This window comes from Perca fluviatilis, chromosome 2 (assembly GCF_010015445.1).
Source record: "Perca fluviatilis chromosome 2, GENO_Pfluv_1.0, whole genome shotgun sequence".
Lineage (NCBI taxonomy): Eukaryota > Metazoa > Chordata > Actinopteri > Perciformes > Percidae > Perca > Perca fluviatilis.
The window spans coordinates 27,822,985-27,847,758 of NC_053113.1; the positions used below are offsets into that span (position 1 = coordinate 27,822,985).

General features: G+C 40.8%; 1 protein-coding gene across 2 annotated transcripts; it reads right to left on the reverse strand.

Moving 5' to 3' along the window:
- Nucleotides 1–1,620: 1,620 nt before the first annotated feature.
- On the reverse strand, nucleotides 1,621–24,564 carry cwf19l2 (CWF19 like cell cycle control factor 2). Of its 2 annotated transcripts, XM_039787706.1 has the most exons (20): nucleotides 24,436–24,564; nucleotides 23,413–23,523; nucleotides 22,933–23,052; nucleotides 22,526–22,642; nucleotides 22,105–22,224; nucleotides 21,758–21,851; nucleotides 19,307–19,425; nucleotides 17,609–18,212; nucleotides 17,151–17,379; nucleotides 15,413–15,524; nucleotides 12,412–12,513; nucleotides 9,820–9,948; nucleotides 9,050–9,187; nucleotides 3,951–4,163; nucleotides 3,533–3,649; nucleotides 3,221–3,376; nucleotides 3,009–3,089; nucleotides 2,788–2,889; nucleotides 2,314–2,448; nucleotides 1,621–1,828 (listed from the first exon to the last, which is right to left on the reverse strand). In XM_039787706.1, the coding sequence occupies exons 1-20, from the start codon at nucleotides 24,526–24,528 to the stop codon at nucleotides 1,823–1,825; spliced, it is 2,898 nt and encodes a 965-aa protein (XP_039643640.1). In that variant the 5' UTR covers nucleotides 24,529–24,564; the 3' UTR covers nucleotides 1,621–1,822. The 2 variants fall into 2 exon arrangements, with proteins under 2 accessions (XP_039643640.1, XP_039643631.1); XM_039787697.1 differs by having other exon boundaries at nucleotides 1,621–2,448.
- Nucleotides 24,565–24,774: the final 210 nt, after the last annotated feature.

Sequence of the window (24,774 nt, forward strand, 5' to 3'; positions counted from 1 at the left end):
AGGAAGAAGCAAATGAGTGAATGAAAAGCTACAGAGGATGAAACAGCATGGTGTGGGGTTGCAAAATAACTCTAGGAAGGACATGTGTTTGTATGTGTGCAGCAGAGACAGGGAGAGAAAATGTCTGTCTCAGGTCATAAATCTGCCCCCAGCCAATCTAATTGGCCATAACCATATATCACTCCACGCCACTCTGTTGCTATTAACCATGAACCTGGGCCTCTCTGTCACTTGCCTAATATAAATAACCTGCTGTACCGTCCCAAGGGATGGTTTCAAAAGGTACAAATCGGGTTAAAGAGTAGTAAATTGCATGTTGTAGAATGAATTTCAGGAATAAATTGCTGAAAATTATCACTTTATGATCGGACCTTTGAATACACATTTTGATGGTGGGATTTATTTTCATCAGTTACATCATATTCAAGTGGTGGGCAACAGAGGTATCTGACAAACAATTACTGTTGACTTACGATGGAACTGGCCCTCTGATGCACATATAAACAAATAATCCACAGTCCATTGACTGCCTAGCAGCAGAGACACAATGGTCGCCATGGCGTGCTGATCTATACAAAGAAACAGGCCCTACCAAGTTGATGTCATAATAATAACACTAATAATACTAATAATACACAACTCTTCCTAGGAAAATTAACTTTCCTCCATGCCTCAATGTCGTTGCTGACAGGGACTGGAGTCTGGTTCCTGCAAGAAAAGGACAATCTCCCTGCTCTCAACACGTACCATTAGTGAAATTAGTTCAAATTGAGGAGTATGTGAACAATCCTATCATAAATTTGAAGGGCCCTGGTGTTAAAATTGTTCCGAGACTACGACTACAACATTTCACTCCATTGGATTGAAAAACAGGGCCCTTTTTCCTTCTATGGAAGTGAGAAATACTTCCCCATATATATTTGAATCACAGGGGGCAGAAACATATGAAATTGTATTGTAGAGAGAGAGATGAGCATAGGGGTTTGAAATGTACCACAAATTATTATAGACAAATATCCTACATATAGCATATTAAGAAATGACTGACTACAGAATCATCCCTGATCTCGCGTATCTATTCTGACTCTCCCACATAGTGTCTCCTTTAGGTTTCGGATAAGAGGGATTCATGCATTAAGCAGAATGCTCGCTTCATTAACTGTCAGACTGGAGAGCTTGCAAGAGTGAGAAAATCCTGAAGCCTTTTTTGCCCGTGACCACATATACAAGTACTGCAATAAAAAGCAAAAAGCTTCATCTTTTGTGATTTATACAAATTCAGCGAATGTGAAAAAAAAGGATAGGACACACAGACACGGCTCCAATTTAGGTCATGGCCGCAAGACCTGCTTCATAGATGTTCCACAATCCACCAACCTAGCTGTATATGTGGCAGGAAGTGGGAGAATCTAGCAATAAAGCCACAATATACTGTCCATGTTTGTTAAAAAAATAAAAAAACAAAACACAAAAACATCCCCGAGTCTTATTGGATACTAAAATACCTTCAAAAACTAGCGGTCAGGTCTCGAGGGCCTTTTAAACATAAAAGAAATGGTGATAAGACACTATTTCTGGCATGGTTATGTAACATAAAAATAACAAATACATGACTCAAGGTCATTTTTTCGTATTTTTTTATTTTGAGTAAAAATGTTCTCACATAACTTCTAATAGGAATTTTACATCAAATTCAGAATTGGTAGGTACAAAAGTGTGTGTGTGTGTGTGTGTGTGTGTGTGTGTGTGTGTGTGTGTGTGTGTGTGTGTGTGTGATCTTCGCTCGTCGGCAAAGTGTACACCTTTCTGTGAGTGTGTCCAGCTAGCCCTCAGTCTTGGTGCAGTCGTATGGTTTTCCAGACAAACCAAAAGTCTTCTATAACAACACGGATTGGAAGGATTAACATCACTCTCGCTCACATCTGAGTGTGAGTGCTCTCTCAGCTGATGAGTGCACCAAAATGGAAGAATTATGACTTCTTTTTTTTTTTAAACATTGCAGAGGATTTTACCCCAGTCTTCTAATTTGGACAGGACAGCCTTAGTGGGGATGAATCTGGCGTAACTTCCAAATGATAATATACAGGTTACATAAATAATCACAGCCTGCTTTCCGTGTGTTTATAAAGTTGTCTGGAGTCTCCTCATGTCGGAAATAGGCCTCTATATATTTCTGCATATACAGTGAGTGTGTGTGTGTGTGTGTGTGTGTGTGTGTGTGTGTGTGTGTGTGTGTGTGTGTGTGTGTGTGTGTGTGTAGATCTTCACTCGTCGGCAAAGTGTACACCTTTCTGTGAGTGTGTCCAGCTAGCCCTCAGTCTTTGTGCAGTCGTATGGTTTCCACCACTGGGCAAACTGTAGGACCTTTTTCCTCTGGTCATCAAAATTCTCTCTAATTGACTTTCTCCAACGTCGCGGCTCCAAGTCCATCATGCCTCCTACCACTTCCTGTGATGGTGAAGAGGGATTTGGTTACATCGAAATATTGCTGTAAAATTAACTGGAATTAATTTGTTATGGCAGAATAATCAAATAAGGATTACAAATCATTACAATGTTCATTTGAAGCAATATTTGCATGACATAGCTGTAGGCAAAATGTATGACTGCATTTGACACATTTGTCATTAATGCATCTGTATCAACCCATTTCTAACTGTGACCCACAGTAAAGTTTTATGAAAATCCTGGAACTAAATGACAGTGTGACTTCCAACTGGCTAAAAAGAGAGGAACACATATTGATGTACCAAGTACACAGTATAACAGCCTTAATGCACACACTACCTTGCCGAAGTAATGGGGGAACTTCTGTTCATTTTCAATGACATGAGCAAAACCTCCCTGGAGTCCAAAGTCTACAGCAAAGTAGGGCAGACCTCTAGGAACCTACGATGCAATAAACAAACAACAATTAACGAGGATGGGAGGGTAGAAGAACCAGACAAACCAGAAATATTGTAAAAATGACAGACAGGAGTAAAAGACGGACAAAGGGGTGGGCATACAGCATGGCGGATGTCTTTCGAAGAGAGGTCGACGACCTTCTTGTTCATGGCCCATTCCTCATCACACTCCATGATAGCTTTCTGAAGACACACAGAAACTGGTGTATTACCACACTACTGCAACAAGTCCCTACAATACTGCTTTCCCTGTGTAAAACTTGGCAAAATGAACTTAATCAGAATGATGAGCACGCAGACGCACACGCACACACCTTAAAGTATATGGGTGCCATATCACCCAGTTCTTGCGGTAGTGGGATACACTCCAGGACCAGGTGATGTCTTTTGCGTGGGTTCATGTGTGTTTCCATGAACACACAGTCCAGCTCTTGGGACTCAAACATTCGCACCAAAGTACGCCGGAACAGCTGAGGACAGCAAAGCAGCACAGAAATGGACTTGATTGAATTTTAATCATTCTTGTTTGAAGTAAGAATTGAAAATGAATGGTTCGGAGTATATCTACCACTGCTGTAAAACGACAGTCATACAAGTTGGAATTTGTCACTTTAGCCTTTGAGCACCTGCATTTCTGACCAGACATCCTCATCCAATCCGGTGGCAGAGCAGTGATGCTGGAGAGGACAGATGTGACAGTGGCCCTCTGTCATCGACACTCCCGCAGGCAGGCTCAGGTACACCTGGACACAAGATGGCAAACACATGCAGTACACAAAATTTAGAAATGCATCAATTGATCTATAGGTTTTTTTCTGACCAACAGTCTGAAACCTAAAGTTTTTCAATTGAGAGCTGCAAGTCTATTAATCTATTTGTTGACTGATAGAACATTAATTGGCAAACAACCAGTGAATGATTTGCATTTTTGTATGATAAATTACTTTGATTGTCAAAATTGTTGACTGACTCATCCATCAGGCGACTAATGATTTCAGCACAAATTCCCATGTCCCAAAACCTCATGCATTCAGGATCCCTTACCTTGCTCCCTATTGCCACTATGAGGTGCTTCTGGAGCTCTTGGCTGCTGAAGCACCGCTGGCATTTCTCCATGGAGGCAGCCAGCCTCCTATTCTCCCCAATGGCTCTGCTCCTCATCCGCTCCTCCTCCCTCCCCTCGCCCTCCCGCTGCGCTGCACCGGACACAAACATGTCATCCAGTGTGTAGTTGTCACCGTCTGTCTTCCCCATCATCTGGAAAGTCGAGTGGAGCAGAAATGGTGGTGATGGAGACGACGGGCACAATGGAGGACAGGGAGAGGAGAAGAGGGAGAACAGGTGGAGACGCAGGGGAGAAGAGATAAATGGTGAGAAGAGTTTAACAGGAGTGTGATCATTCTTGGCGAAATCTGGTGTATTTTCTTCAAAGAAAATGATGAGGGGGCACGCTAAAGTATATATGTGTTGTATTTAAATACAGTCGGGATATTTTTTATTGATAAGAAGAATAAATGTAGCTTTCACTTTTTATTTCAGGCTTAACACTAACTTTTCTGCACTGACACGTATTAAAACAGGAAAGAAAGTCATGGAAACCCTACTGTAGAGATATCGACTGTTCTTAGAAACTGGCTGGTAGCTACTAATTGGTGTATGTAGGTGCTGACGCAATATTACCGTCTGTGCCGTTTCCATGCCATATTGTGTGTGTGTGTGTGTGTGTGTGTGTGTGTGTGTGTGTGTGTGTGTCTGAACTGCCCTGTATGTAAGTTGGTCTCTGGTGTGTGTTAACAGTGTGATGCAGGATTGCGAGTATTGACTCTGGTGTTTCTATGTCGGAGTCTTGTCACCATGGCGACCGGGCAACAGGTTGGAATCTGTGTGCATGTGAGAGAGCGAGAGGCAAGCATGGCTGAAGTGTGTGTGCATGACTCGTTGTGTAGGAGTGAGTGTGTGAGTGAAAATTGGATTAGTTACTGACAGTGTGGGAGGGAATGCGTGTGTGTGTGTGTGTGTGTGTGTGTGTGTGTGTGTGTGGTGTGTGTGTGCGCAAAGACTGCAGCTAAGTGCGCAGCAGCATATGCTGCATTTGTCCAAGAGACGGGTTTATTTTCTTAAAACACACACATACTATCACACACGTAGATTAAATACACAGTTGGTAGAAATAAATCGGCCTTCAGGTTCACTGCTGGTGATTTTGTCTCCGCTAATGATAAACACATTCATGATGCAATTTAAATTATAGATTGTGAATTCAGCATGTAGCAGGAGTGTGGAAGGGATGGACATATGTCTGGCACACTGCTCATGTTTTATTAAAAAACACACTACATTAAATCTCCAGACAATGCTAGTCTGCTAACAGACTTTGTCTCTGACCAATGGATACAACTGGAATTTATAGAAGCTCTGCCATGGTAACAGTAGATGTATTTTTAGTGTCACTCTTTGTATGTGCAGAGCATGTGTGTATATACTGTACACATGCATGTGTAATGAATATATGAGTAAGGCTAAGTGATTGTGTGTGTGTGTGTGTGTGTGTGTGTGTGTGTGTGTGTTTTTTTATTGCCATAGCAACTCGAGAAGAAGTAAACAAGAAGAGGAAAGAAGGAAAATGTGTCTCGGCTCACAGAAAAGTACAGTCTGTAAAACGGCTGATAGACTGACACATGCACCACAACCTGCCAGTGCCCATCTGCGGCTGTACGTCTTGTTCGTCTATGCTATTTCAAGCACGCAGTGGAGGAGAGAGAGTGTCGCAGAAAGAGAGACAAGTAGATCTAAGAGTAGTAGTGGATGAAAAAAAAAAATGCATAACGACACAGAACCAAATGCATAGCAATCTGACAGAACAAATCCTAAGCGTATGTCCTTTCCCTCTTCCTAAGAGCATGACCAAATGAATCTAGATGATCCCTCACATAAACACACAAACATACAGCACATTAGTAGATCTGTACTTTTACCATGTCATATTTCTATGTCTGCCTTCATCTAGCTTATATCACTACGGTGGGGATGGGTGATTGATTTATAAAATTTAATCAAACCAGGAAACCTTTAGTATATATTAGGGGAGCAACATTAGGTTGTTTTTATCAAGTTTTCAGGCGCAGCTGATCTAATCTGCTGCCGCGAGTCCGCTCAAAATGAGAACCTGCATGTTCTCCATTGCTCTTTGCTAATAAAACAGGAAGGAGGAGAGATGAAGGGCTTGATAAGAGATTCATTATCACCTGAGCTTAACGAGTATTCTGCTGACCTGTAGCCGGAACGAAAATGGAACAGAATCCATCCCTAACTATAGGTAGGAATTATCAGGGGCTCTTATGAGAGTCAAAAATAATCATGCACACCTCAGAAAGCAGTGGCTCTGAAACAGCGGGTTGAATTCAAAACATGCAATATGTTGCAGACAGAGTACAATCACTCCACAAATTATTCTAAATAAATAGCTACCCACTGCAGTGAATAAGAGTTCTGTTTTGTTCTGACAAATTCTGTATCAAAACTTTTTTTTTTTCTACTACACCAACAAGTCCCAGATCAATCTCCCTCTATTGCATCTGCCACTTGATCTAAGTAGTGCTTTATTAAAAATGTATAAGTTAACAGTTTATAAAATAGGCTTCATAAAATTACTACAAAATACCTCTAAAACCAAGTGAGTAAGGATGATTTCTTATATAAATTGTGATGTGGATACACTTGTGTCCATATTAGGCAGGAGTGACTGCAACAACTGACAAAAGCCAGAGTGCAAGCCAACTTGATCCGCCGAACTTTTGCAAACTTCGGGTACAAACAGTTCTGTCCCGCATTGATTTATTATTTCCAGCCCAAATAAAGCAAATAAAATGTTTCTTTTCGCTTCATGAGTTCAGAAAGCTGCCACTATGTCGAGTGCACGCGATTCTCTGATTAACTCTGATGTAGAGTCCAATCTGAAAGGTCAGAGAAAGCACAACAGAGAAGAAAAGGGACCAATAGCAGAAACGAAAGGGTAAAAACAGCAGCCTTGACTCAGTGACAATATGCAAACCCACCAGGGCCAGGGCAATGGTTCTCCACTGTGCTATAGAGCAAATCCAGGTGTGCTTTGAGGTTCAAATGATAGCAAACCTGCATTTTAAATGATCAAACAAATGCATTCGGCTGCTTTGATTATGTTTGATTTCAGTTATGTGTTATGAGCACACAGTCTCTGACTCCATAATTGCAGTTTAAAGTAGCAATATTGTGATAACACCAGCTCTTAGGTTAAAAATGTATGTTGCCAAGCTGGGGAATAACTTGTCCCATATTATAAAAAGTGAGATTTTCATGTCATTTTTTATTATAAAGCAGGTTGAAGTGCTATATAAATACTGTTACTCAATCCACAGAGAAATGCACACAGCCAGTATTCAGAAACTGCCTTTAAACGAGCCGTTAAGACTTCCGTACGGTTGTTATGTCACAACTATAACATATATAGGTAGAAAGTGCAGCTACAGTGGCGTTATAGTCATTCCCCGGCTGCAATGGTGGTGCAGAGACTCGGAGAGCGCAGATGCAGAAGACCTGTAAACGCTGAACAATCAGAGCAGACTGGGCTTTTTCAGGAGGGGGGCTTAAAGAGACAGGCGCTAAAACAGAAAGTTTCAGACAGAGGGTGAGTAAAGATATATATTCAGACAGACAGTATTAGAAAAATAAATTGTTTTTTGAACATTGAAGCATGTAAAGTAGTAGAAACTAGGGCTGGGCGATATATCGATATAAACAAATATATCGATATATTTTTAAATGAGATATGGAATTAGACCATATCGCATATATCGATATAGTTCAAATGTGATCCTTGCTCCCATAGATATGTCGCCGTGAGGTTCTAAACATACGTCAAAACCCGCCGCCATCTTGGAACAGGGGCCAAAGCATTCAGATCAACGCTAAAGATGCCGGACTTTTGTACTGCTTAATTATGTTCGATAGAGGAAATGAAAAGAACAAACCGCAATGGATAACATTTAACAGGTGACAATGTGTTTTATGATTATATATGCCGCCGACCAGCAATCTGAGCTCCGCGGCAGGGGAGGCGGAGAGCCCCGTCGGGCCGCAGCGTTTCTTCCCGCGGGCAAAAACACAGCCCTTACCCCGCTGCCGGTCCCCGCTGATCCAGATCGGACCAGCCAAAGACAGAGTGGTGATCGGTAGGATCTTACACGTAGTCCAGGACAAACTGTATGTCGATATCGGGCGGAAAGTTCCACTAAGTTTGCCGGCGGCGCGACTGAAAGAAGCTACAGCGGGGCAGCGAACGGCTGCGGCTGCAGGATCTGGAGCTCAGCCCCGTTAAAATTACATGTAACGCATAAATACATACAGAAATAAATAGTGGAGGAATGAGCCTGGACATTTCAGTCTGTTTAAACTTCACCTTGAAGCAGAAACTCTTAGTTCAGAAGGGTGAAGTTTCCGTTTGGACTCAGATCTGTGAACCGATCATAATAAATATTCTTTGTATTAACACATTAATTAGTTTCTTTGTTTTGTAGTCGATAGTTCATCTTTTAGTTTACTTAAGTGGAAGCAGTATCAAGTGGAAGAATGGGACTATAACCTAGGCTTACAGGCATGAGGCATTACATTTTTAACAAAGTAGATTATATTAATATCAAAAGCTTAATTGACCTTTGGAACGAATCACAAATAGCCTATGGAGCTTTGATTTCAAAAAAGTTACTCCTGTTATACAGTATTTAGGTTTACATTTTATTGTTATTTGAACAGCTGAGCATTTAATCATGAACCAGGTGAAGAAACCGGTTTATTATTTATTTGATTTTGCAACTGTTTCTATGAAACTACTTGTGACATGTCATATTTGATTTGGGCTTTGACTGAACATTTGCTCTCAATTCGCGGAAAAAAATATCGGGATATATATCGTATATCGATATTCAGCCAAAATATATCGGGATATGACTTTTGGTCCATATCGCCCAGCCCTAGTAGAAACCCAACATACAAGTATGAACCTGAAAATGAGCATTATATGGGACCTTTAAAAGGTAACCTGGTGTTTTTGACCTCCAGCGGCTCTATGAATCGTTTTTTATACGACTGAATGAAGAACGTTTTCTTACCTTGGCAGCCATGCGAGAGTAGAGGGCGTTCTGATCCTGTGCAGAGCTCATCTTCTCCCTCCTCACCATCTCCTTCAGACCCACATTGTCATCATCCTGGAAGTAGCGCACACGCTCCCCGTCAACATGGGTCTCAATCTGAAGACAGAGGGAAAGGGAGAATAATGTGAAAAAAAGAGACAAGGAGAGAAAGTGGTAAAACAAGAAGAAAAAAAAGACACAATCCTAAAATCTATTCAAATCACATCCTTGAAAGGGGGAATGAGAACGTGAGAGACAAAAGGACAGTGGAGAGAAGAGAGGTAGAAGAAGATGACAACCTGGAAAGACGAACTCTGACAGACAGAACTGGACAGAGCGAGAGACTGATCATGAGGGAGACAGACAGTAAAGGAGATTGGGCCACTTTAAAAATTCATAATAACCATAAACAGAGAGTCAACTGGAAAGCTTTGTTTACATTTCACGTCTCTACTCAGAGGCAGGTGGAGTTCCTGCTTTCATTACACACTCTGATGAATACCAAACGACACGGAACAAATAGCAGGACACAAACCTCTCATTTGCGTCGCCTTTTCTCAATACCTCTGTCTTCTAGGTGCAACAGTGTGCAGGATCATCTCTGTTTTTGCCCTAAGGAGTGGCTTTTTCATGCAGTTCAAGATTTATTTTTCACAGCAGTATATATTTTAATTCCTTTGTAGTCCCTCCCTGCTGTCCTGTCATTTGTTTTTCTACTTTCTTTCCACCAGTCATCCCTCTCTCTTTACCGCTTTCTTCTTCCGTCGTCCTCCGTGGGGCTCCTGGGGTCCAGAGGGGGCACTGACTGGCCAGGCGCGACCTGATTGGTCCGTTCTGAACAGCAGGATTTCCTGGTCCTCACCAGAGTGACCTGTGACCTAAAAAATAAATAAAACACAACCAGGTCATTTGGGCTTTTGTATAACAATGCAAAAGACTAACAGTATTCCCGAAGAGTTGAAATGTTTTATGCATGCACCTTTGGGCATTTAACAGATACTCAAGTGAAGAAAAGGATAATCCCTCAATACTAATGATCAATGATGTAATGTCTGCATCCAATTCCAGGTCATACATGCTACGTTTGCTGATAATATTTAACATGGATGCCTGTATTAAGCACAAGCTTTAATCCCATCATGGAGAGGCCTAAAGCTACAAGTTGAATCAAAATGAAAATTGTGATTCCAATTGACATGCAATACCTAAAAAAGAAGCGTTTTAATTTGTTGTGTAACATTTACCAATTTAACTGACTTGCCAGTCTCATTTGTGTATTTTAGAGAATGCAACTTAATGCAATTTAACAATACGCATTTGGCAATATGGATATGTGTTAGATTCATGGCGGCAGATGTGTGTCAGGGAGTAAGAGGAGAAACGAGGGGTTGTCAGGACAGATTAAGTAACTCATTTCAAAGAAATGTCGTTAGTTTTGAATGGGCTGGGTTTAATCTGTCATAATCATTTCACAGGATGTAAACATTCATTCCAACAATTGTCTAAATATATTCAAACTTTCTGTGATCACCTAGTTGAATTAGATTAAAGTTGTTCCTCTGTGAAGACAAACATGTTTGAAGAGTTATAGACAGCAATTGTACATGACAGTTTGGTGCATTTTTCTTAGAGAACCTTTGACAAAATGTTACAAGACCTGACTTCTGTTCAAAACCTTCAGAGGTAGAATGAGCTCATAAACCTGCTGCTTCAGTGCCAATTTAGCTCTCAACACAGGTCAGCGTTTTTCAAAGATCAAAAAGTTTGCTTGTTATGAGAAGCTGAAGTCTGAGTTGCACAAGGACTGAAGTTTGACGTGACAGGTAGTGACGGACAGCCAAAAAACAAGAACAAGGTGGGAGTAGCAGAGAGGATGGGAGGCAGTCACAAGAAAATGAAACTGGACTGTCAAAAACAAAATGATGGAGGAGAATATTTCCTCTCTCCGGTCGACACAGTTAGGCCTTTCAAGGCTCGAACACGCGCAGTGAAAATATGAGCCAGACAGGCAGCAAAAGTCAAAACACTAAATAGTGAAGACAAACCAAAAGTCTTCTATAACAACACGGATTGGAAGGATTAACATCACTATCACTCACATCTGAGTGTGAGTGCTCTCTCAGCTGATGAGTGCACTAAAATGGAAGAATTATGACTCTTTTTTTTTTTTAAACGTTGCTGAGGATTTTACGCTAGTCTTCTAATTTGGACAGGACAGCCTTAGTGGGGATAAATCTGGCGTAACTTCCAAATGATAATATACAGGTTACATAAATAATCACAGCCTGCTTTCCATGTGTTTATAAAGTTGTCTGGAGTCTGCTCATGTCGGAAATAGGCCTCTATTTATTTCTGCATTTACAGAAAGAGTGTGTATGCCAAAGAGAGGAGATAAAGCAGTGCGGAGGTGTCAGAGCACTTCCATTGCTCTCTGTTAATTGCCTGTATTTAATAAATGTATCTAATCTCTACTGTTTCCCTCTCAATCCGTCTTTTTTCTCGTTCTCTCACACACATAAACACGGGGGGGCGCACTCTGAATGACCCCTGGTAGGAGAGTGTTGTGCATGCTGAAAGACATTTGTTTCCCATTAGGGTCTGCTAAAATGCCAAGCAGGAGCCGATTCCATACAGGCAGCAAGACGTAAGAGCTGAGCAGCGAAGAGATTTCAAAACAAACAAATTCCTTTTAAAAGCAGTCAGACGTAACAGCTGAAAGTTTAGTTTCATCTGAAGACCATGTGTGTGGGTTTGTGTGTGTGTGTGTTAGTGTGGGGCACTTCTCTTCCCTGCACAGTGAGAGCGATGGATTCTGCCGCAACCTGCTGTGTGTGTGTGGGTGTGTGAAGTTTAGAAAAGATATAGCCCTGAGTGTTTGGATTAGCATTTAGACTATGGAAGAGGAAAAAGAAACAGATACATCTGACAGAGAAAGAGTCAGTCTGTTTGTGTGTGTCAGGTTAAGGGCTGTGTGTGACTCTCTGTATCTATGTATTACTGTGTGCATGTTTACATCTGTGCATGATTTGAGAGTATATATATATATATATATATATATATCTCCAATTAGAAGATGTCTGCATCTGGGAATTTATGAGATTACACATGTGTATCAGAGTTTGTGTGTGTTGGGTAATTTAGCGCTGTATAGATATCAGCACAGGGGAAACTGCTCTCATGAAACAAAGTATTTAGATAGCAAATGGATCGATAAAAAGAGGAGAGAAGAAAAAAAGAGAGAAAAGGAATCGTTTATACCATCTTTTTAAAACTCCAATCACAGTTTCCTTTTTGGGGGGGAGGAACTGAATGTGTAAGATGTAAATATCGCATTTACAGACCTGCTTTAACTTGGCTGTTTCTAGTAGCTTCTTTCGTGCGATGTGGCTCTCTTTGGCCTTGTGTGCTGCGTCCAGCTGGGATTTCAGCTTCTCGACCATGGCCTGAAGAAAAAACACACACACACACACAAAATAAGTCAATATTGCTGTATACAGGTTTTTCGGTAACACGCAATGTGGAAAGGAAATATAAGAATGAAGTAATTTATTTTTCTAATTTCAACATGTACATAAAGCCTATAAAAGTAGAGCCTGACAAATACATTGGAAGGCTTATATTAGCAGCGGTCATTGAATTATCATATACATATCATATGGGCATGTATGTTGGCAGATATGTAAATACAAATTGTCATCTGTAAATGTTTTAAAGGCCACATTTCAATATATAGCTGCCGCTTTTCTGAATTCAAGTGTGTGTGACAATCGCCAGATAAACAGCGTTTTGAGGCTGAACTCTGAAACTACAGAGGACTGAGAGAAAAAAAAACATTTGTCCTAAGCAAGCAGAACCTCTTAAGCCATACTGCCATGAGAGATATATACCTTTATGTACAAGACATAAAAGGCAAGTGCACAACTGTTAAAGGAATTTAACACACACACACACACACACACACACACACACACACACAACACACACACACACACACACACACACACACACACACACACACACACACACGTTTGGGAATATCCGTTTGATTGCTTTATCATGTAGGGAGATTCTGGATGTCAGGTTGGTTGATAACACTTAGTAACAGGGTTTAAAAGGGGGTGTGTGTGTGTGCGTGCGTGCGTGCGTGCGTGGCGTGCGTGCGTGCGTGCGTGGTAACAGACAGCTCTCCATTAGAGATCCCAATAGCATACTTAGAATTGACACATGAAGACAGGCAAAGGGGGAGTTGAGTGCACAGATCAATGAGCGCTATAAATGAAAGGATCCCTGATGTGCTGTAAATCTACACAAAGAGTCAAAGCAAGTGTGCTGAGAAAAAGTAAATCATATATAGACATCACAATGAGTAAAAGCTCAATCAACAGTTTTTCAATTGACAAATAAGTATATTCATTTTTGTTTTTATGTTGGAGTTATATAAATGCAGTGTAAACTCTATGTGATTAGTATCTTTAAATGCCAAAACGTGATGAGTACATAAAGTGTAAGAATGTAAAAAAAAAAGGACAATATTGCTTTTGGGATAATGTGCATGAAAAACTTGTGGTCGTGTTATATTTGAGGAATAGAAAGTACCGGTCCATACAGTACATAACATTTAATCAAGACAGTGTTGGATTATGGGTTGCCTTAATGTTGCGGAGTTAGTCATTCCTAAATAGGGTTGGGTATCGTTTGGTTTTTTTTCGATTCCGGTGCTAAATCGATACTTTTAAAACGGTGCCGGTGCCTAAACCGGTACTTTTCAATAAAGTTTAAAAAAAAAAAAAAGAAGAAAAAAAATAAGGGTAGTAAACAACAGTCAGTGACTTGTTTATTGCTAAGGCCATGGTCAAAATTAAAGATTTAATAATAATGTAATAACTATATATTATTTCACCAGTAAATTGCTGTTGAACCCCAGATGGGAAAGGGTATTTTACAATTACTGTGAATGCACCACGAGGCAACCTGTTTTAAGTGAACGCACCGTCTGTGTTGTTTAATTCCGACAACGGCAGCTGCGAGTGAACGCACCGTCTGTGTTGTTTAATTCCGGCAAGGCGCTGCAAGTGAACGCACCGTCTGTGTTGTTTAATTCCGACAACGGCAGCTGCGAAGTGAACGCACCGTCTGGAGTTGTTTAATTCCGACCATATAAACATAGTACTACTAGTACTACTACTGTATATCTATGAATTGCGACAACAGCAGCGGCTGCTGCCGTCCAGAGCGAGACTGTTACATCCCGCTGTTGAAGTCCTCCACAGTGAAATACAGTCACACTTTACACTGTTTAACGTTAGCTGTCAGCATTTTACCGGTGTTTAATCCAGCTGCTAGCTAAAGGTAGGCTAACGTTACATGCTGTCAGGTGTAGTGTAAAGTCAAGCACCGAAATGAGGCACCGAAACTTTCGTTCTTATTCGGTCTCGTTACTACCGTTTACGTCGGCACCGGTTCCCTATTGGCACCGAGTTTCGGTACCCAACCCTATTCCTAAAAGTATTTAGTCCAGTTTAAAGGTGCTGTAAGCGAAGTTGGGTGACGTCACTTCTTGTTGACGTTTGAAGTATTGTCAAACAAAACGGAGGCTAGCTAACTTCACTCTACACACTTCTCTCTCCTCCACTCCCCACATCCCCCTTCATGTGCATGCGCACTAACCCCCCCAACCCACACCCCCAAATCCTTCTTGTCGGTTATTGGCTGGAACACTGTTGGTTATGTTTGGTGGTGTAGGTTGGCGAAGTTTCTTTTTGTTGGCGTTTGTGGAGCCTGGGCTGTCTACAGAGACCGCATTTTATTTTTTTTATTTTTAACAGTGTGTTCAGGAGACCGGCAGCTCGCGGATAGTGAGGAGATCTTTGCTGTATGTGACAAAAAAAATGTTGCAGCCTAAAAAACGCGTGACATCAGTTCGAGCACCTTTAACCTACAGGAGATTCTGACGACTTGTGTAAGATGGAAATAAATTCTTGATGAGTGAAAACAAGCTGGTGAATATTACTCCGAACACAGCAAAAATATGACAGGAGTGTGTGTGAGTATATGACTGATAAACAAGCTGCACAAATGTGGGATTTATGTTATGTTATGCCTATGTAAGTAATTTAGGTTTAATTTTTATGAGAGAAAGGCTTCAGACTATTTTATCCTTGGACTAATAGTATCTCAGGGACCTCTTCCCAACAGGATGAGGCTAATAAATTGTTTGTCATCTTAAAAAAATTATTTTTCCTAAAGCAGGTGTTGGAAAAGGCCGGGTCGTTTTATAATCAGAGTTGTCTCATACTCAGCCCGATACAGTGACAAACGGTAACATAATGATAACCAACTCACCGTGTTACCCATAATCTCTGCTTTCACCAGTTTGGCTCCAAGTTTGTTCATCTCCTCCTCTGACAGCAGTGGAAGCTCCTCCTCCTCTTCTTCCTCACTGTCACTCTCACTCCTAGGTAAAACATGAAGAGGAGAGTTTGAAGGGCAGACCAAAACCAAAAGATAGAAAAGGGAAATTTAAGTAGCGAAGAATACCAAACATTTCCTCATTCCAACCACATTATGCAACCAATTTATGGCAGAACGAAAGTACAATCTTAACAAGAAAACCTTTTCAATTTCACGTATCTGTCCATTTGGTTCATGACGTTTCACAACCACATCATAATACTAGCGATACACAAACACCCTGTCATATAGTGTCCTCTTGTTCAGCACTTGTTCTCTTGTCCTCCAGATTTCCCCCACACAACAGGATTTAATGACTTCATTATTCCACCCTAATAATAGTCTAAACCCCTCTAATGGGAAACGTATCTGTGAAGTTTTAAATTTAACCACTTAGTTGTTTTCTTGTGAGCTCTCACACTGTTTATCTGTTATGATTCATTTGAGTCGTCCCCCCCCCCCCTCAGAGATCATTACAGCCTTGCCTAGAAGGATCTGAACTGCAGCCTGGGAAGCATCATTCTAGGCTATTACACTTCTCATAGCCTCATTTCATTCCGCTGCCACGCTGCAGACTCATTTCATGCAGCAGGGGTTCTGGGTGCTGGTTTACCCAAACAACTTAGCCTAATGAGGCACAACACAGAACAACTAAGGTGGCTTTACAAAGCAGTGAAGCTCCGACATATGGCCTACAATGGCGCTATATGTTGGACCGCAATGAAAGTAGGAAAACATATATGTTGCAATTATTTGACGCAGTTTACAAGGGCTTCTGTGCCACTAATTGTTGTCGCAGTTCAGTGTCCCTTTAAGTGAGACAGAATATTCACACACTGTATGTTGCATATATAGCATAAGTTAAAGAACATGAAATGCAGAGGAAGATAAGAGAGACAGAAATGCAATTACAAGAAAGACCATGAGGAATTAACAGAGACAACAACACTGAGAAAATGATTCTGCAGGAGTCATTTGAGAAAGTAATAGAAACTGTGTAGACTAAAGACAAAGGATCATGTTAGGAGCTTATGTGTGTCTTAATATCTGTTACTAAGCATAGTGCTTTGAAGACAAGATAGCTATTAAGACAGAATAGTACAGATAACATGAGTTACAGAGTTCAGAGGCATAGGGAGTTTTTCTGGGAATGTCAAGACTAATGTTCAAAAGCAGATAAGGACTTTAACAGTTTTTGCAGGCCCTTTGAAACTTATCAAGTACATATGTAAAGACACAGTTTTATAGAAGGGATTACTGTGAGAAAGTCTCTGGTGAGGTAAGAATGTGAATGCATTAACATGACCGAACACTGACGGATGCTTTTATGCACTGATGTCACTTTTGGCTTGAAGTTCCAACTGTAGTTTTGTCTTGTCTGTGTGCGCGTTCGTGACCTCATTACTAATCAAACTTATAACCCAACATCTACACAAGCTGCCAAAAGGAAATGTGATGAATAAATTTGCTTTATTGGTACTTACACAATAGTAAAGAATGTATTCCCATTCCATTAAGATGATTCATAAAGTCCGACCAAACACACATACAACTGGAATATTCAATTAATACATTTCGACATCATATAGCAAAATATGTTTTCAAGGCAACCAAACAAAGAGCTTCAAACCTTGATGTCGTCGCAGCGGCTTTATCGCCACGCAGAACATCTTGAATAGCAGTCACAGTTTTCCCAGGATCTTTCTCCTGTTGTGGTTTTTCAAAGCTGGCAGATTCACGGGCTGGATTGCTGCTCTTCTTCCAGGATGGCATGCTGGTATTACTTGGACCAGAGTCTTCATCGTCAGAGCTTGGTTTCAGGAATCCTTTGGATGGCCGTGCTGGAGGAGGACGGCGCTCTGGAGGTGCATAGGTAAGAAATTGCAAAGCGTGTTTAGGCTTCATAGGCGCTTGGCATGTTAGTTTAAGTTGAGTTATTTTTTGTTTCCTGATTTGCTACAGAAATTGAGCAGATTAGTCGGTTATTCCCTTTTCAAAAAAGTTAAAAGAAAAAGAGCACAAGGTTAAACCCACGTGCGCAAAACTTGACTCACACATCTACTACAAAAGGCCTTGACATCAACCCACCTTCACCACTGTCATCCTCTGAGGGTTTGAGGAAGCGACTTTTAAGTGACCCAAGAGAGGGAGAACGTTGACTCCAGTTCTGCCCAGATGATGATGCAGCACTTTCTCTTATTCTCTCACTATCCCTATCTCTCTCTCGGTCTCTGTCCCCATCTCGGTCTCTTTCATTATCTCTTTCTCTGTCACCGCCTCGATCTCTCTCTCTGTCTCGTCCTCTATCTTTCTCTCTGTCTCTATCACCGTCTCTGTCCCTCTCTCTAAACCTGTCTCCGTCTCTGTCCCTCTCTCTATCCTTCTCTCTAGACCTGTCTCCGTCTCGACCTCTGTCTTCCTCTCTGCCTCGATATCCTCCCCTTTCTCGATCCTCTCCTCTCCCAGCATGGTATCTCTCTCTGTCTGTGGGTGATGAATCTCTTTCCCTCTCATTTCTTCTCCATCGATCTCTCTCTGCTCCATCTCCATCTTTTCTCCTCCATCGCTCTCTGGCCTCATCCTCTCCTCTCCTCCACCCGCCTCTCGCTGTTCTGTCTCCTTCTCCTCCTCTGCTCTGTCCGTACACAGCTTTCTCAGCATCTGCAAGTTTTTGCTGAAATTCTTCCATTGACTGTAAAAGGACAAATACAAGACATATTAAAATACATGAAACACTTTCTTTGGTTTTGCAGTTCGGCTCTTAACACATTAAGGTCATTTGGAAAATGTTCAGAGACTAAAAAAACAGATATATCTAACTGATAGCAGCACCCTGTAGATTTAATTATTGTTTCATAATTTCCAGCAGGTTACTATGACATGTTTAGAGGGTTTTGTCGCTTGCCCTCTGGTGTAGTCTACTCTAAAGATGCTTGCAGTGTAGTTTAAAAGGAGTCCTCTCAGTTAAGCCAAAAAAACTTTTTTTGGCTTTGCTGGCTTCCTTTTTTAGCCTTAAAGCCAGTTCATCAAACAAATTGATGTTATGACTATGCACATAGCATTAGCTATTGCAAAAATGAAATGTGGTAATAACAACATAGTGTTATTTACCTACTAGATACTATTGTAAAGTTGATAAACAATATACTAACATCAGATAAACACAAATCAATCACCTGTATGGGATGAAAAAAAAGTCTCGGGTCAGAAAAAATACAGAAGTTATTGTTTACTTAAATCTGTTAAGGCGGTTCCTCAAATTTCACTATCTACTCAGCTGTTTTTGTATAATGTCCATGCTAACTGCCAGAATTAACATTATGTCAACTGAAAGCTTGTACTTAAACAGCCTTGTAGCTGTAGGCTGGCGCTATTGTCCTCCTCCTTTTAGTGTTTTTTGATCATGCAGATTTTGTGAATAAACTATATACAGTTTATATTTTGAGCCGTCAGCCTCTCGTCCTGTTTGTTCTGGACATTTACCTGTTTTCATCACTACATAATTGCACATATACAAACATATATTATAAAGGATAAGGTAAAAAGACAATATATAGGAAGATGTCTCTGCTTTGCTTGTGTCTGTGTGTGTGTGTGTACTTTACTTCTGAGTGCATTTAGTTACATACAAGTCAGAGTAACTATCAATCAATATTTTTATGTCCAAAACTCAATTTACAATAAACAGAATATTATCTATTCGTTGGCTTTTTCGCGTAACTGTATGTGCCTGCTAAATTGTGCACGCTAGTATGTGAGTGCTGCCAGTGTGCCTTCAGCTCTCACTCCGTATCTCTCGGCCACCACATCATTGAGGCTGCGCTGCTGCCTTTCTGCCTGCTCCTGCATTCTTTGGTAGCTCTTCCTCAGCCAGCCCAGACCTGCATCATTCACGACTGGGCCTCCTGGGAACAAGGTGAGAATAATAGTTACAGAGTTACCTTTACAAAGACGCACATACAAAAACATAACTTGTTTGTGCCAATTTAGCTACTTCTGAGCCTCCAGGGATTAAGTCATATCTTCCATATTGTCATTTGTCTATATATTTTTTTTTTAGCAATTTCAACTAATGTTAATTCAATGTCACTTCACTAGTGACTTTACTGTATGGGTATGTATTAAAACCGAGATGGTGAGTAAAAGTAATCAAAAGAGGGATATGAAGAAATGAAGAAAAAAAGGAGTCGAAGAAAAAAAAAAAAAAAAAAAAAAAAAAAAGTCACAGATTAAGCCACTTGAAATCTTCTTAGTTTAAGGAAATAAAATACAGCACCACCAGTTCCTGACGTCATCTGAAAATTTAAATCAAATAACCAGACTGGTGTGTTGCAAAAAATGTTAATTAAAAGGTGCAGTAGGTAAGACTTATAAAACTAACTTTCTGTCATATTTGCTGAAACTGACCCTATGTTCCAGTAGAACTACATTAAGCAGGCAATTTAAAAAAAAATCCGGCTCCTCTGGCACCACCTACAGCCTGTAGTGTGATTTGCCAGAAATCCACAGCTTCCTGTTCAGATGCACCAATCAGGGCTGGGGGGGGGGAACTGCGTGTCAATCACTGCTTATGCACACACGTTCATTCTCCCTCGTGGGGGGAGGGGCTTAGGAGACCGTTTGGGCTGTAGCAGAAAGGGGGGGGAGGGACTGAGAAGTTGTCGATGTTCAAATTCTTTGGCTAAATCCTGGATCTTCACAATCCTACCTACAGCACCTTTAAGGAATTGGGAAAGAACATGAGTTAATGTTGCTTGGTGTAAGAAGCTGAAAAAGATCCCAAGAAAAAGGCTGAATCATATGATCTGATGAATAAGAGAGAGGGAAGGCAGATCCAGGAAAGAAACTAGACGAGTAAGGGCGCGTTCAGACCAAAGCAAGTGATCAGGCAAATCACTGCAGGGTTGTGCAGCAGCAGAAGTGTCATCTTAAATGGCCCATTTGTGTAACATCCTGTTGTGTTCTTTTAACCCCCAATGTAGCACAAGTAGACTTTATATTTCACAATTATTGTTTTCCGTCAGATCATTTTTATGATCTCGACTGCACTTGAAGGCAGCTTCATTTCATGAAAAAAAGAGAGAAATAGATGAGCGACTGTGCTTTGTGCTGGAGCTTGTTACAGGATACAGGAAAGTCCTGGGCAGTTAACTGCTTGTATAAAATTCATGAACTATACACAAATAGAACATTTTACACCTGCCAGGGCGACAGGTTAGCAGTGACCAGTGATGATAAAAGTCATACCGTCATCAACACAGAGCTGGCTTTTGAATTGCTTTGCTCTGATTGCACCACTTCAAGCTGCACATTATCACTTTTTCAAAGTGTGTGTGTGTGTGTGTGTGTCCTTTGTCTTGCTGTTAAAATAAAGCTAACCACAGAGAGGCCAGGCCAATTCTAAAGGGAACTGTACTTCCTGTGTAGAGATAAGAGACCCATGCACACATAGCTACATTTGCTTGTCAGCTTAACACAGCATACTGTCTGTCTGTCTCTCTAGCCCTCTCCTTCCCCAAATCCCTGATTAAGAAGATCTTGCTCCATCTGTCCTCTTATTCTTCTGTCAAACCTCTATGTTGACTTTTCTGCACACGTAAATGTGTTCTAGTCATCTCTACTCCAACTAATTCCTTTGCTTCCCATGGGAAATGGGTAAAGCTGTGCATCCCAAACTTACAGAAACTCCCCTGTGACAGACCTACATCTCATTTTAAGCAGGACTGTGACTGTAAGATCACACAAATCTTTTTTGAAGCGGACAGTTTTGGGTAGACCAACAAAAAGATTACTATTATATATCTTTTCTCACAACAAAATGGAACTTTGGAGGGGGACAGGACAGGAATTTGAGAGAATTGTGGATTGTGGTCAGGGATGAGGAGAAAAACTGAAGAATGTTATAGTGCTATAGTGCTAAAAGCAAACATAGGAGTGTGAGCAGTGTGTAATTGTAGGGGACGGGATGAACCCTGTTTTTTTATATTATTTTTTCCTTCACTAGAGGGGAATAGTGAGGCAATTCTGATCTACTGAGGCAAGGTTTTATCATAGCTCTTCCTCCTCTTCAATGGATTTCTGTGCTTGGAAAAAAAACAATAAATAAAATCTGGAAAGAAACAAATATTCTGGAGGTGCTGAGACCAAAAGATGTTTATAGTATATTTTACATAGCTGGAAAATGTTCTGCTATTTAATGCCTTAATAGAGTCAACTGATCTACCGTTATGTTATTACCTTTCTTTGCTGCAGGGCCAGCCATCTTCTCTGGGGGCAGACCAGTTCCTCCATCTTTCCAGTACGGGTTTAGCTCCAATTTGTGCAAACCAGCCTGAAGGATCCACAAACACACATACACTTCAATCATTGATGTATACTGCCAATAGCACAACAGGGGCACAAAAAAAGAATCCAGACAAAACCACCATGCAGACAACAATATGTGTACACACGTACACACACACAAACACACACACACACAAACACACAAACACACACACACACACACACACACACACACACACACACACACACACACACACACACACACACACACACACACACACACACACACAACACAACACCTGTTCAATGGCCTCAGCCTTTGCCCTCTCTTCCTCTTTCAGTCGTTCTTTCTCGGCCCTCTTCTCTGATGTGGACGTGGTTCTCATTGCCAGAAAGTCAAAGGTCATCCATTCGTCTCTCTATGGGAAAGACGCAGGCAGTGTGGGTGGTTAAACAAAGAAAAAGAAAGATAAACAGATTGAGTGGATAGTGCCATGAGTGAGTAAGTTTGGAACTAAAGCAGATGAAGCAAATGATGTGTGTCTTTATGTCCAAAACTTCTTCATAACTCTAGATACAGTACTACCTCAAGACACTTTATGCTCTATTTAGATTCTTTATTCATCTCCATTGTGGAAAAGGGACTTCACTATTTTTACTTGAAACATCTTTAATGAAAATAAAACATTCAGTATACTTGAGACCGGGTAAGGAAGTTACCTCGATATTCTGTGCTGGGCTGCGGTTGCTCTCTGAAGGCTTGGACGCATCAGGAACCTGCCACGCTTTAGTAGCTTGTGTCTGAGTGTGAGCCTCAACCCACTCATCCCCTGAGCCCTGACACATAGAGAGAGGGAGAGAAAACGATGGTGAAGATCATCATCATCATCAACTTTTTTATTCCAGACTCAAGGTCCATTCAAAAGACACAGACATGACATACAACATACCTTAAAAACAAAGAGGTACAAGACATTATCATATCAGAACTAAAAGTATGGAAAATGAAGAAATAAAATAATAGACATACTCAATAGACAATAGAAGAAGAGGCCCAAAGCTGAATTTTAAAAAACCGCCATCCCTGTATAATAAAGATTTTGTTTTATCAATGTCTTGAAACTTACCTCTGAGCTGTCATTAGAGCCATCTTCTGCTGTCTTTTTCTCCTTCTTGGCCTTCTTCTTTTTCTCCTTTTTCTTTTTGGATTTCTTCTCTTTCTTCTTCTTGCTCTTTACAGAGCCCTCCTGTAGATTCCATGAATTATGTTTTTGTTTTTTTCATCAGTCCCGTTATTGTTATTTTACAAAAGTATGATTGTCTACACCAGAAGACATCATAGCTGTTGACATCACCATCAATATCATCAATATCTTCCTGTTTCTCCTCTGAATAACTACTTCAATATAAATCATAATGGCAGTGAAAGCGAACATAAATGTTTGATACAATCACACAATGTTGTCATGATGTAGAGCCACTGTATAATGTTGCAGACCGGCAACATAGTCACTATTGTTTTAAGGTACAGCACAGTTGTGACTTGGCATGCAATAACAATCTACAGCAAAACAGTGATTAAGCAGTGCAACCACTTTGTATCTTACGTCCTCTATCTCCTGCAGTCTCTGGTTGATCTCAGGGAGCATCCAAGTATCCTCCCCTCTCTGCCTCTTCAGCTCCTTCCTCCTCTCGTCCTTCTCATACTGCTGCTTGGCCTGAATGACACAATGGAAATATGAGGGATTATTCAAAAGGAAAATAAGTACAACAGATCAAAGTAAGGGTACACTAACATCTGTATTTCCAGACATGTCTATCTAAGCAGATTCTTTGGGCTGAAATTATTGATATTACTGATGTATAAAGTCCCAAAACAGAGACCTTTTCCTCATTACTAAAGGAACTGCACAGCCTTTGCATTGCCATGATACTGCTGTTAAGGGTTATGATATGCAAATATTTAAGCATCTAACGACTTTTAAGATGCACAAATATATCTTCTGGCTGCAATGGCAGTGACACTGATGCCATGATGAGCCAATTCCTCTTCAAATACAGCTAAATAAATTAGACCCAGCTTCACTGTGCAGATAATGTCATTAAAACCTATAGTTCTCATCTACAGGATGCATAATTTGCCTGCCATAAACTGCTCTGTGTATCATGCAAACACAGCTGCACAGCAAAAAAGATGACGCACAACAAACAGCTGTGTACATATGTGATTACAGCAACGAGACGGCCCTAATCTCTACGCTGCGAACAGGACATAAAACATCTACAAAACACAGCCGCAGGTCTCCTATCAGCCCCAGCAGTGTTTGTCCTGTAATTTCCTGCCTGCAATTTACCAGTATCCGCCTGTCCAGACACAAGAAGGCAGGTTAATGTGAAGACACACAGGTACTGATAGCTTACCGAGAGATGGAAAAGGCTCAAATATACCAATTTATATCACGGTTAAGGACAAATTCCGCTGAGCTCATTCGTTAACCAGCTGCTAGCCTGCTTAGCTTGTTAGCTTTCATTCAGACTAAACAGCTAACGTTATGATTTAAACTGACGCCAATGAAGCTAACCTTCAGATTAATTATAGGGTTGTTCGCTACAAAGCTAATAGTTCATACCTTTTCTATCGCCTCTTGCCTTGCATGTCGTTTACTATTCTTTCTTTCTTCGATGTTGCTCGAACTCTCAAAACTGAGTCCGTGCGCCGCCATGACACTGTCGTCAATGTTTGTGTTAAGTGTCGTAAAGCGCTGCAGTTTACGTCAACCGTTAGTTTGTGGTACTTGCAGTGCAAACTCTATGTGCAAACTTCACATTCATGAGAAAGACAGCACCATAGAATTATACAGATTATTATTAATAAATTGTGGCCCCTTGTGATGTGAGACATTACCAGGTAAAATGTTTTTGGTAATATGGCCTATACTTATATGGCTATTAGGATATGGAAACATGAC